Source organism: Patagioenas fasciata, chromosome 6, assembly GCF_037038585.1.
Source record: "Patagioenas fasciata isolate bPatFas1 chromosome 6, bPatFas1.hap1, whole genome shotgun sequence".
NCBI lineage: Eukaryota > Metazoa > Chordata > Aves > Columbiformes > Columbidae > Patagioenas > Patagioenas fasciata.
The window spans coordinates 38,097,222-38,110,843 of NC_092525.1; the positions used below are offsets into that span (position 1 = coordinate 38,097,222).

The 13,622-nt window shown below is 45.1% G+C and overlaps 1 protein-coding gene across 1 annotated transcript; it reads left to right on the forward strand.

The window, feature by feature from the left end:
- Window positions 1–5,022: 5,022 nt before the first annotated feature.
- LOC139828328 (ral guanine nucleotide dissociation stimulator-like 1) lies at window positions 5,023–11,164 on the forward strand. The gene is made up of 11 exons (XM_071810593.1): window positions 5,023–5,041; window positions 5,319–5,401; window positions 5,993–6,208; window positions 6,438–6,541; window positions 6,692–6,863; window positions 7,163–7,249; window positions 7,548–7,580; window positions 8,580–8,666; window positions 10,080–10,223; window positions 10,742–10,856; window positions 11,046–11,164. Exons 1-11 carry the CDS (start codon window positions 5,023–5,025, stop codon window positions 11,162–11,164), a joined length of 1,179 nt encoding a protein of 392 aa, XP_071666694.1.
- The last annotated feature ends 2,458 nt before the right edge of the window (window positions 11,165–13,622 follow it).

Below are 13,622 nucleotides of genomic sequence, written 5' to 3' on the forward strand. Positions count from 1 at the left end.
GGTCAGAGAGGTTCTCCTGCCCCTCTGCTCTGCCCTGGGGAGACCACACCTGGAATATTGTGTCCAGTTGTGGCCCCTCAGTTCCAGAAGGACAGGGAACTGCTGGAGAGAGTCCAGCGCAGCCACCAAGATGCTGAAGGGAGTGGAGCATCTCCCGTGTGAGGAAAGGCTGAGGGAGCTGGGGCTCTGGAGCTTGGAGGAGACTGAGGGGTGACCACATTAATATTTACAGATATCTAAAGGGTGAGTGTCAGGAGGATGAAGCCAGGCTCTTCTCAGTGACAACCAGTGACAGGACAAGGGGTAATGGGTGCAAACTGGAACACAAAAGATTCCACTTAAATTTCAAGGAACTTCTTCATGGTGAGGGTGGCAGAGCCTGGCCCAGGCTGCCCAGGGTGGTTGTGGAGTCTCCTTCTCTGCAGACATTCAAACCCGCCTGGACACCTTCCTGTGGAACCTCAGCTGGGTGTTCCTGCTCCGGCGGGGGGATTGCACTGGATGAGCTTTCCAGGTCCCTTCCAGTCCCTAACTTTCTGTGATTCTGTAATTCTGAGAAAGGGTTATTAAACATTGGAACAGGCTGCCCAGGGCAGTGGTGGAGTCACCATCCCTGGAGGGGTTTAAAAGGCACATAGATGAGGTTCTGAGGGACATGGGGCGGTGCCAGGGGTGGCTTAACAGTTCACTCAATGGTCTCTTCCAACCAAAATGATTCTATGATCCTGTTGTACAGTCTGTTTTTTGCATTGTAATAGTGCCTAAAGTTCAGGGTTCATGTGATCTTGTCCTGGAACTTTTGCAAGGACGTTAAAAGTAAATGTGTTGCTATCTGTGATTCAAAACTGCCTTTCCGTTGTTTTCTAACAGGCTCGGAACTTCCCCTTTCGGAACCTGTCTCTTTGGAGATGTTGGAGCAGACCGAAGAGGAGGACACCCAGGCGGAAGAGACATGAGGAAGATGTGGAGTCTCTGCACAGCCTTGAGGAGATCCTGACCAAGCCAACCAAGGAAGAAGTGGAGACTCCAGTGCATATTGAGAAGACTCCAGAGCGCGTTGATGAGAGTCCAGAGATCTTTGAGCAGACAGTAAGGAAGACAAGAGAGGAAGATGCAGAGACTCCAGACCACATTGACGAGACTACAAGCAAGATAAGAGAAGAAGATGCGAAGACTCCTGAGCGCATCGAGAACACTCTCAGCAAGATAACAGAGGAAGATGCAGAAGCTCCAGAGCGCATTGAGAACAGTCTAAGCAAGGCAACAGAGGAAGACACCGAGACTGCAGAGTGCACAGAGGAGACTCCAAGCGAGCCAACTGAAGAAGACGTGGAGACTTCAGAAAGCCTGGAAGAAAATGTGAGGAACCAACCTGGGGAAGATGTGGAGGTTCCACAGAGCGTTCAAGAGGCAAGTCACTGGTGCACAGACAGTTCTATATGACATAGGGCTATTTTAGAGATAAAAGAGGTAAAAACAAACAGAAAAGCAACCCCCCAAAAAAACCCAAACCCCGACTTCCCCAAACCAGGATTTGGTTGCACTGCACTCAGATCCTTTCTAATTGAGTTGTTGCTGTGCTTAAGGCTGTGGTACTCAGTATAGCCCTGAAACTTTAATTATTCAAGTGTTATATATGAAGAACAAACATTATGTGGTTGCAGGGGGACCAGTATATCTATTTCTAAAGTCAATTGTTACGTCTATTTTCAGTTCTCTAGTGCTTTGCTCCTCAGCGTGTATCAGCATGTTAATACAGCAGCTGTTAGTGCTGGGGTTCAGGAGATCTGGGCTCTCTGGTTTAATTCTTAGCTCTTTCATTGGCTTGTGCAGTAAGTTCTGCACTCAGCTCCTCTGTGCTTTCAGTTAAAAGCCCAAAAAGCCCCAGGTAACTAAAGGCAGCTAAAAAGTGGCAACTGAAGTGAGCGTTGTTGAGGTGTTGTGAGATCCTGGTGCTGGCATGCTGGTGTCTGCAGCCTGCGCTTGTGCAGGGACCATGTTCCTTTCTCTCTGACTTGTTTCTCTTGGCCCTTTTCCTAGCAGAGCACAACTGAGGATGGAGCTGAAGACACAGAAGAAGGAGCTGTTGACTGCGACAGCCTTAGAAGAGCGCAGATCCAGCAGACTGACAGCGAAGGAGCAAGATGGCTCGGGGTAAGTAAAGCTGGCATGGTGGCCAAGCCCCCAGCTGATTAAAGTGTCCTCACTTCATTGCAATCAGTGCAGCTGTGGCGGTTTGAGCCAGAGGGTCAGGAGATGGGTAGAACTTTTGTGTTATGTTGCGATGTTTCTACATTTTCTTCAGGATGCAAGGCAATAATATAAGAACTTGCTTTGGTGTAGTGTCCAGGTTGGTAGTATAGAGACTTTGAGCGGCAGATTTCCCATCTCTGCCTCCTGTTTTTACCAGGAGAAATATTAGAAAGTATTTTTGACCTGTGGTACATTTCCCAGTTGATGGGAAGAGTTTTTAGTGATGCTGCATTTGTAGAGTGATTTGGAGGCTTTTCAGCTGAAAAGCGTTGGCTGGTATTGGATGTGTCTGAGAGAAATGCAGCTCTAACTGCAAATTTCATAGAACCCATGTTGAAAGGAATACAACAGTTTTTGTTCATTTTGAGTGAGTTGGGCTTTATTACCAATTCCTTTAAGTACTGAGAAGCTTGAAATCTTGCTTAGTAGCTTCTCGAGGTACCAGTAGGTGAAGGAACTTAGATCTTTCATGCTACAAGAAGTCTAATAAACCTTTCTTCAACTTCTTGATGCTAAGAAAGCATCCGGGCTTTTTGAATGGTTGGCCCTGTTCTGAGAGAATGGTCAGTTTCAAAGCCAACCATGAGATTACAGCCTAAGCACTGGCAACACTTGCCTGTTTAAATAAGAAATGTCTTTATTGTCCTCCAGTATTTGATACAGCATTTGGTGTTTGGAGAGCCCAAACTGACAACATTGTTTAGTAACTAGAGATGGACTATTCCTGTGAAAAGGTGGAATGGAATCTGTGTTTCATTGTGCAGGCTGTGTCGGGGCTCTGGCTTCTGTCTGAGTTTTGTGCTTTGTCTTGGTTTCCACTTTGTAGGCTGAAGGGGACCAGTTACCTGCAGAACACACTGTCAGCCCAGACGAGACGTGCAAAAGCAGGGCCCTGAAAGCTGGAACTTTGGAAAAGCTGGTGGAGACGCTTCCGACGGCCTTTGCCGATAATGACTTCACATACATCAACATCTTCCTCTCCACGTACAGGGCCTTTGCTTCCACCAGCACAGTCCTGGAGCTGCTCCTGGACAGGTGAGAGCTGGGACAGAATGGAAACTGAGCCGTCATTTATCATACACGACAGGGGGATGTTGACAGAAAAGAATCCTGCAAAGTGGATTACGCACTTTGGGTTGCTCAGTAGAGGTTCCTCTAAACAGCCATCTCATTTTTTCAGATACGGAAACCTGGAGATCTCGGGCTCTGAAGAACATGGAAAGCAGAATTCCCCCGGATCCAGCACAGTGCTCAGGACGTAAGTTTGGTTTTGCAGCGCCCAGCGAGCCCCAGTCAGGGTTCGGTGCTGGAGCGGGAAGTGGGCAGCAGAACTGTTGTTTCCTTTGACAATTCACAGCCCTGTTTGCTTCAAGGGGCTTGTGTAAAGGCCGGGTATCAGCTGTCTCATAACATCCAATAATACAACGCAGAGAAAATCTTTAATGATTTTGAATGACTGCGCTGGTTTATCAAGGTGTAATTGAAGAAGCAGCCTTTAGTTTCCTATGAAGTATTAATAACATTTCTTGCATAAAAAGAACAAATTAAATTCTGTGCTCACAGAAGTGTCCGTACTGCCTTCACGTGGGGGATGAATGTCTCAGTGTTCCTGTTGTTATATTAGGTACAGATCCATGCGATTGCATCAATACCTGCTGCATACAACCCATGTGTTCTCTCTGAATTTGCTCACAGTGCGATGGCATCGATTTTACAAGCCTGGCTCGACCAGTGTGCCGACGATTTCCGAGAGCCACCCGACTACGTGTGTCTGCAGAAGGTGCTGAGTTATCTGAAGAAGAACATGCCTGGCTCTGACCTGGAGAAGAAGGCGCAGAACCTCCTGGAGGAGTTCCGGAAAGAAGAACGGGAGAATGATGGTAAAGTACCTTTCTCTGCTGTCTGTGTGTTCTCCCAGCGTGAAGGCTGACATGTCCCCTTATCCAGGGCACAAAGCTTACTGTGCCGTGAGCCGAAAATTCGTAAGGGCTCACGTGGTATGTGAATGAGAACTGGAATCAACTTCCAGCCTTAGTAGGGGGACTAAGTTCTTCTACATGCATTATTCTCACATTGGCTGCGTGTTTTTCTGTCCCCGTTGGCTCTGGAGCACATAACGGTAGGACTGGTGTGCAGAAAAGGCCCAGGTTTAGACTTAGTGCTGCGGCAGCCAAGGCTGCTGATCAATTCTGCACATCCCGTGAGAGGGGCGGACTTGCCGGGAGGGGCGGCCAGAACAGGGGACCCAAAGTGACCAGCTCGGTAGGTTTTCCACGTTGTACAGCATCTGGAACTGGGAGATCACCAGGGTCTCGCTGTCCTCGTCCATGGCCGGCATCTGAAGAGGAGCCTGCCTGCCATCCTAGGCCTGGTTCCAGGCCCTGCAGCCCTGAATCCAGCTCTGGTTTACTGCCGAGTCCAACCCAGGCCATCCGGGGGCCTGTCCTGCAGCTGCTGGAGCCACGATTGGTTTTGTATATTTTGCATTACTTTCTCTCCTCATCAGTAGTACTAGCAAAGCATGTTTTAACTTTCCAACTGGTCTCGCTCCCTTGTCCTCCTCTTCCCTTGAAACGTGGACATAAGAGCATTCTCAGCGTAATATTTTGGGGGTATAATTGCAGTCTTGTCTCTTTGCAGTTCAGCTGTTTTTCAGACTATAGAATGCATAAATGCTGACAAGTAGATTATCAAAGTTCTGCAGTGTTAATAAGGAGTTGTTGGGGGGGGGTTGGTAGGTTTTTTCTTCCCAAAGAATGGTTAGTGAATATGTCAAGGCACTTCTCAGGTAAGAGACCCTGAACAGCTCAGTTCTCCCTGTTTCTTTTTCTTCTGCCTTCTCTTTGCCCATTTAATCTTCGGGTCCTTCTCTTTCTCCCTAAAATATGCAGCACAGTGAGGCCGTTACCCCAGGCAGGTCCCTGTGCATGTTCTGCTCTTCTATGTAGTGATTTTCCAAATATCTGCTTTGATTACTTGTGTTCTGTATAAATTCACTGACTCATGTTTTCCCCGCTGGCCAGACGCGTTCCACAGCCTTTCTCCCTGCAACCCGGATGAGGAAGAGGAACTGGAGATCAGCGGCCCAGAAGAATTCTCATTGTTCCAAGAAGACCTGGTGGCAGAACAGCTGACATACATGGACGCGGTATGTAGATCATACGTATTACTTGAAATGCTCGGGGAAATAGTTCTGGGCTTCTCATTGTTTGTTTGTATGTTTGTTTTTTAACTTAACTTGGTTATCCAAACTTGCTTCATTGATTGGGCTTTTCGTTCAGTTCTTCTGAAGGTGTTTGTCTTTTTTTTTACAGTGTGAATGTAGGCTGTGTGGCCTCTTTTGCAAAGTTTAATATTTGACCCTTCAGAAATAGCGTATTTTGACTCTATCTTAGGCTACCTCACCTGAAGATGTCTAAATACTTTGTAACTGTAGTGTTCGATTTGGCTTATTTGTATCAATCTCCTTCAAAAATATCACTATATAGAAATCTTTCCCCTTGGTAAAGTAAGTGATAGAAAGGTGTCTGTTATTTTGCTAGGACAGTTTATCTGACAGTTCTTTTAGGGCGTCAGGCCTAAAGAGTTATAGCAAAGTGTATATTTTAAAATAAGAGAAAACCAATATTTCCCTTTTAATACCATATTAGATTCAGATGCAGTTTGTACTGTAACCATGCATTTCTTGCTGTGGGCAGTAGCGATCCAGGCTGAGTTGGACACCTCTGTTTCCCTCTAGACACTCTTCCAGAACGTTGTGCCCCACCACTGCCTGGGCTGCATCTGGTCCCGAAGGGACAAGAAGGAGAACAAACAGCTGGCACAGAGCATCAGAGCCACCATCTCGCAGTTCAACGCCATCACCAACTGCGTGCTCAGCACCATCCTGGAGAGCAAAGAACTAAAGACACAGCAGCGAGCGAAGATCTTGGAGAAGTGGATCCGTATCGCACGTGTAAAGCGTTTATTCACGACTGTTTCACGTTCCTTGTGCGGGAGCTGTGGAGCTGGGAGGGGACAGGGGGGTTGTTGGGCAGTGATATTTTTGATGCTCAGTATTTGTAGAGCTGCCCGCTTAGCAGGGAGAATGTGCAGCAAGCAGGACACGGGGCAGACAGAAGAGCTCTGACTATTGGTGATGCTGACGTTTAACGCTCCTGTGTTTCTGACCGCTCCTTTCACAGCAATGTAGGGTCCTGAACAACTTTTCGTCTCTGAAGGCCATTGTTTCCGCCTTGCAGTCCACCTCGGTTTATCGCCTGAAGAAGACCTGGGCCTGCGTTCCAAAGTAAGGCTGTGCAGTGTGTCACTGGATGTGTTTTGGTGCTTTTATCTTTTCTGTGCCCAACTGTTAACAATTCTTGAGAAATATATTGTACCCTGATCTGATTCAGAGTGCTTACAAACAACTTAAATGATTTAATCTTTTCCTGTACAGGGACACAATGCTGATGTTCGAGGAGCTTTCAGAAATCTTCTCCGACTCTGACAACTTTGCGATGAGCAGGGAGCTGCTGATGAAGGTGGGAATTAGCTTGAGTTGCCAGGTTATGATCTCAACCAAAGCCGAGCTCAGCCCTGTTCCTAACCAAAGAGCTCCCGTATGTGGTGCTTTGGGGAAGACGGGTCTGTAAATCCCGGCTTTTCTGCTGGGGCGAGAGGTGGCGCACAGCGAGATTTGACGCAGAGGAGTTACGAATGAGCGCTTTGGCTTATATACCGCTCTGTGCAGACATGAACTGCTGGCTGAGATACCAGGGTGATGTCGTGAAAGCATCATTTACAAGAGTGCTGTTTGGTGAAGCAGACGAGTTGTATTTTGTTTGCTTCCACAGGAGAATTCTAATTAGTATTATTATTATTATTACTTCTCAGTCAGTTAACCCACCATTGCTCTGACCGTTTGCAGGGAGTCACACAAGGCACGGTACCTTACCTGGGTACCTTCCTAACAGACCTTGTCATGCTGGACACAGCCCTTCAGGACTATCTCGAGGTAATTTGGGGCAATTTTTGGAATCCTAAATCTCCTCCCTCCCTTGCAGACACTGTGTCTGCTCCTGCATCTTCCACTGGGTGCTAGTGCAGTTCTTAAAAATGGAGGACTCTATTTAAATAGACTCAGGTACACGAGCGCTGTGGTTTATCCTAGAGCTGGAAATGGGTTTTTGTAGTAGCCTTTGGTCAGGGCAGGTGTGGCCTGTCCCTTGGTGTTGCTGCTTCATCCTGTTTGTGATTAAGTCCAGCCGAGCCTGTGCTCTTCTCCTCTGATCCCTTCTCTGTCCTTCCAACAGGGCGGCCTGATCAATTTTGAGAAGCGGCGAAGGGTAAGTGGAACGGTGACTGTTCTGTGATCGTTAGTGCCTGACGCTCTCTGCTAGAGCGTTCTCTTGGCGAGGCCTGTTGTCTTTGCTCGGGCGTATCCAACAGGCGCTCACGTTACTCAGAGGGTGAGGAAGGAACAGTCCCCGGCACGCTGTGAACCTCTGCCGGGCTGTGAGGGGCAGCGCGGGAAGAGAAATTCCTTTTAGATGCGGGCAGCAGGGGAAGAGGAGCTGCAGGGCACTCGCTGCCACGGGATTTACGTCTGGGGCACGTTCCCCCCGTTTGGTGTTCACGGGAACACGTTACACGAGCGTGTTCTGTGTGCTGGGAGCGAATCAGACCTGCTGGCGTGAGACCTTTGCTGGCCACAAGATACAGTCTGTGACCATCTTCCTTGTGCTGCAGTAAATAGTTGTGGGTAAAAGGTGCAGAGAGCAAAGCGGGTACCTGGGACCGAGAAATCAAGGCTGCGCGTTGCCTTCCAGCCTGAGCCTTGTTGGTCATGGATCAGTAGGAGCGAAGGTGCCGGGGTTTCCTCTGTCCGAGGGCAGTCGCGCCAGATCTCGGACAGAATTATTTTGGGCAAGTGTGTGTGCAAGCGGAGTGAGGGAAGAGCAGCGCGTTCCAGTCACACGTTGGGGGCAGCGTTTTGTGTTCCTCTGGGGCAAGTGTGAGTGCACAGAGCCGGGGAGGATCAGGCTCTGCTGTCATCACAGGCACCTCTCGTTCTTTCCCTTGCTTAGTGCCTGAGAACCACCTACGTACAGAGCGGGATTCCTCTCTCGGCGCCGCTCTGGCCACGCAGGGGTGACGGGAAGGGTGAGCTGCAGAGTTGCAGCGTTTGAAACAGTGGTTCTCGAAACAGTCACTTCTTCAACTGAAACCGACCCGCGGGTCCAACTCAGTTTGTCCTGGATCTGTTGCTGCGTGTGTTTAGTGTATTAACGAGACTGGCTTTGTTTTTCTAATTAGAATTCCTATTTTATTATTTGTTTTCTTAGGAGTTTGAAGTAATCGCACAAATTAAGCTGTTGCAGTCCTCATGTAACAGCTATTGCATGGCACAAGATGAGAAATTCGTGCAGTGGTTTAGGAGGCAGCGGCATTTAAGTGATGAGGAGAGGTAGGGTCTCAGCCCGGCTGGCGAAGCAGCTTTTCTTCCCCCGCAGGCAGGTTCAGGTTCTCTCAGCCTTGAGCTCTGCGCTGCCAGGAGCTGCTCCCGGAGAGTGGAAATACACACGCACAGAGCTGCGCTCCTCCTTGTGGGGATGAACCCTCTGGGACGTGGGAATGACCCAGGGCTTCTCAAATATGGCCACTTTGAGATATTTCACTAATGGTATTGCCTGTTCTGCAGTTTCCGTCTGTCACGTGAAATCGAAGGAGCAGCTGACAAGAGCACCGCATCGGGCAGAGCTCAGAAGAGCGTGGTGAAGAGATTCAGCCTGTGAGTACAACGGGGAGGGGGTTTGGTGTGTGAATATGAACTGGAATAAATTGAACACCAGCTGACAAACCTGGCTGGGGATCCAGAGCACTGCAGTGCTGTGAGGAGACACCGTCAGCTAAAAATATGTATTTCTGTTGTCTCTTTCTATTGGTGTAATTAGCCATGAGGGTTATCGTCTAAAGACTTCAGAAATAACCCTAAGCTGTCAGACAAAGGAACAATTTTAGTGCGGGATTATAAATTCAATTCAAATTTGCAGCAGCAAAACAGAGCAAATAAGGATAGAGTCTAATTTGCTATACACACACAAGCAATAGGCCACTCGAGATAGGAAAACACAACAGCAGGTCAGATTGTTGAAGCAAGTGACAGCTTTGCTCAGCCCAGCTCTGTTGTGCTTTCTTTTCCCCCCTAGGCCGTTCCTGGGCTTGGGGGTGAGCGCCCACAGCACCCCCGTCAACGCGCAGCCCAAACCTGCTCCAGGTGGGAGCTCTGGGGACAGCACCGTCACCATCGTCCCTCCCACCGCCACTGCTGAGGAGCCTCAGCACAAGGTAGGGCCCGGGCCCTGTGTTCAGCACAAACAGCCTGTGCGAGGCTGCTGACGCTGCCGGCGGCCCCAGGCGCTTGCCCAAGCCTGTGGGTCTTGACTGGAGCGTTGCTGGCAGTGTAATGGAGGGACCTGAGCTCTGGGAAAGGCGATTTTGGGGGGAGGGCTCATGTGCATCAGCCCAGCCTAATTCTGGGGCAGGCAGAGCAGCTGAGCGAGTGAGAAGCAGGTGAGGTCAGAGCTCGCCAGCCCTGTGCTTTGTCCTGCCAGGAACTGCCCAGACCAAGCCTTGTCTGGGCTGGGTTCCGTTCCCAGGGAGCTTTGTCCTCCAGACTCTGCTCTCTTGACCTAAACTGCCTCAACTGGGTTGCCTAAGCCCTCGTTAAGGCTGTTGTGCTGAAGAGTGTCATCTTTAGCTTTTGGATCTTTGAAATTAAATGGTAATGAATGTGTTTGATCTCGCCTCCCCCCTTGCTGCCATCTGGTGACAAGTGCTCCAAGAAGTGCCCCGGCTCCGTGACTCCCATTCCATCAAAAGAAGTGCCGCCAGTCCTGCCCCTCTACAACCAGCAGAGCGGAGACAGCTGCATCATCCGCACCAGCGTAGAAGAGGACAGAAGCGGCAACATCTACAGGAGCATCCTGGTGAGTGGTGGGAACAGCAAAGCGCTGTGACTGTGGGTGGTGTTTTCACCCCAGGTGACTTGAATGGTGCTTTTAGTTTTGGAAACACCTATTCCCTGATCAAACCTCCTTGACAGGGAACATGACAGATGTTACAAATCAAAACATGTGGAGCAGGGGATGAATGAGAGGTTTGCAAAGAGCATCTCTCAAGGTTTCTGGCCTTGAAATTGAAGCTTGTATTTGATCAACAAAGCCAAGGGAAGCACTCTGAGCAAGTGCCGGCTTTGCTGCCCCTGCTCTTCTGCCAGCGCCGGCTGTTGTGTGTCCAGTTCAGCACTGGGGTGTGTGAGCTGTGACGCAAGGTGCCCCTTCCCCAGCAAACCCAGCTCCAAGGCCCAGAATTTTTGCTGTAATTTTTCAGTTCTTCGAAATCGTTCCAGGACCAAGCAGTCTGCAGAAAGACAGGCCTTTGCTAATTATTAAATCATTATAGAGTGAATAAAGCAGAAGCCCTCATTGCAACCCTCTCTTTGCAGCTGAGTAACCAAGAGAAGGCTCCTGCTGTCATCCAGCGAGCCATGGAGAAGCACAACCTGCAGTCTGGCTCGGCTGAGGATTACGAGCTGGTCCAGATCATCTCCGCGGACAAAGGTGGGGAAGCAGAACTCTGCTGCTGCTGCTGCTGCTGCTTGAAGAGCTCTGCTGCATTTTGCCGGCAAGAGTAACACGCGAAGCGACGTCAGAAACGCCATCGCCACGTTGTCCCAGCTGCCGGTGAGAACAAACCCCTAACGCTGAGTGGGGCGCCCATTAACGCTCGTTCTGCTCCCTCTCTTGCAGAGCTGGCCATCCCACCCAAGGCGAACGTGTTCTACGCCATGAACACCCAGGCCAACTTCGACTTCGTCCTGAGAAGAAAAGCTGCAGCACAGGAGGAGCCCGCACTTCATGGATTGTAATGGCTGAGCTCTGTATAAGATTTACTGTGTATATTATGAGTATGTAAACTTTTTTCCCCCCAGGTTTAGTCTGGAGTTGATATATTTTAATATGTGACCTGTAGATAATGTTTGAGCTTTGTATAATATTTAATCTTTATATAACAAGTATATTAACTTTTTTCCAGTTTCTGTCTGCAGTTGATGTATTTTAAGACTTGATGTTTTTATCATATTTAATCTTTCCATACTTCTATAGGAACATTCAATATTATATAATCTTTTTTCTACTGATTCCTGCTTGGAGTTACTATATTTAAATAGCTTAGCTTTATAGAATATTTTAGCTTTGTATAATATTTAATATTCATAGAGTAAGTACGTAAACTTTTTTCCACTAATTTCTCCTTGGAGTTAATATATTTAAATGTTTTAGCTGTATATAATATTTGAGCGTTAATTAATATTTTTATTTAATGTACTAATATTTACTAGTATTCTAAAATTATATTTAATGTACAAATATTTATTTTTTTAAATATACTAATATTTAATATTTATTTAAAATTTTATTTAATGTACTAATATTTACTATTTATTTAATATATGCATTTAATGTACTAATATTTAATATTTATTTAATATGTACATAGACCTTCCCCAATAATTATTTTCTGGAGTTGATATATTTTATTATTAAATCTTTATATAATATTTGATCTTTGTGTAATATTTAATATTTATATGATAAGTATATCAACTTTTTTCAACCCATTTTTCTCTGGAGTTAATGTATTTTAATGTTTCTTCTGTATATAGTGTTTGAGCTTTATTTCACATATATATATATGCATATAAAATAAATAGATAAACTTTTTTCCACCCTTTTTTTCTGCAGTTAATAGATACTAATAATTGAGCTTTATATAACACATAATCTTTATTTAATATTTATATAATAAATACTTGAACTTTTTTCCACCAATTCTTGTCTGGCATTAAAATATTTTAATATTTGATCCCTCTGTCATATTTAATCTTTACATAGATGTAACATCTCTATAATAAATACGTAACTTTTTTCCACTAATTCTTCTCTTGAGTTAATATATATTAAGATTAGAGCTTTTATATACTACATAACCTTTATCTAATACATAATCTTTATTTGTATAATAAATATATGAACTTTTTTTCACACCAGTTCTTGTCTGGCGTTAAGTATTTTAATATTTGAACCTTATGTAGTATTTAGTCTTTATATATATGTAACACTTCTATAATAAATACGTAACTTTTTTCCACTAATTCTTCTTTTGAGTTAATGTATATTAAGATTTGAGCTTTTATATCATACATAATCTTTATTTAATAGATAATCTTTATTTACATAATAAATATGTGAACTTTTTTTCACACCAATTCTTGTCTGGCGTTAAAATATTTTAATATTTGATCCTTATGTAGTATTTAGTCTTTATATAGATGTAACATTTCTATAATAAATACGTAACTTTTTCCCACTAATTTTTGTCTGGAGTTAATATAGTTTAATATTTGATCTTTATATCGTATTTAATCTTTATATATTATTTACTGTTTCTATAAAAGTATGTAAACATTTTTCCAGTAGTTTTTGATCTGGAGTTACTAGGATTAATATTTAAGCTTTATATAATACATAATCTTTATTTAATATTTATATAATAAATACTTGATCTTTATCCCACCAATTCTTGTCTGGAGTTAGTGTATTTTAATGTTTGATCTCTAGATAAGATTTGATCTTTATATGATATTTAATCTTTATATAATATTGAATGTTTCTATAATAAATAGATTATTTTTTGACAACTAATTTGTGTCTGGAGTTAATATATTTTAATGTTTGATTTTGTATTCTATTTAATCTTTATTTAATATTTAATACTTATATAATAAATATGCAAACGTTTTCCCACCAATTCTTGTCTGGAGTTAGTGTATTTTAGTGTTTGATCTTTATATAATGTTTGAGCTTTGTATAATATTTAATGTTTCTATAATAAATAGATGAACTTTTTAACACTATTTTGTGTCTGGAGCTAATGTATTTAAATATTTGATCTTTATGTAACATTCAATCTCTATAGAACCTTTAATGTTTCTATAATAAATATGTCAACTTTTCCCGCTCATCAGTGTCTCGTTCATCTCTTTTCCTCTCTGAGACTGCACCGTGGTCTGAGAGTTTCCACCTTTTCCCCACTGTCTCCATCACGGCATTTTCTGCTCCTGGCAAAAAGACGACCCCGAATTTAAGCCGCCTCTTGCGTTCTGGTTGTACTTAAACTACCCAGGGAGACAGCACACTGTTGTCAGGTTGTCAGGTTCTGGTGACAGCCTTAGAACCGGTGATGCGCACCAACCCTGCCTGTGACCTTGGTGTGAGCAGCTCCACTTGCTCCTCACCCTGGGGAAACTGCTCCTGGCTCCGGGT

Coding starts and splice junctions, on each gene's coding strand:
- LOC139828328 (XM_071810593.1), top strand. Junction 6,209..6,437: donor AGTGGATCCGTATCGCACGT/GTAAAGCGTTTA, acceptor CTCCTTTCACAG/CAATGTAGGGTCCTGAACAA. Junction 6,542..6,691: donor ACCTGGGCCTGCGTTCCAAA/GTAAGGCTGTGC, acceptor TTTCCTGTACAG/GGACACAATGCTGATGTTCG.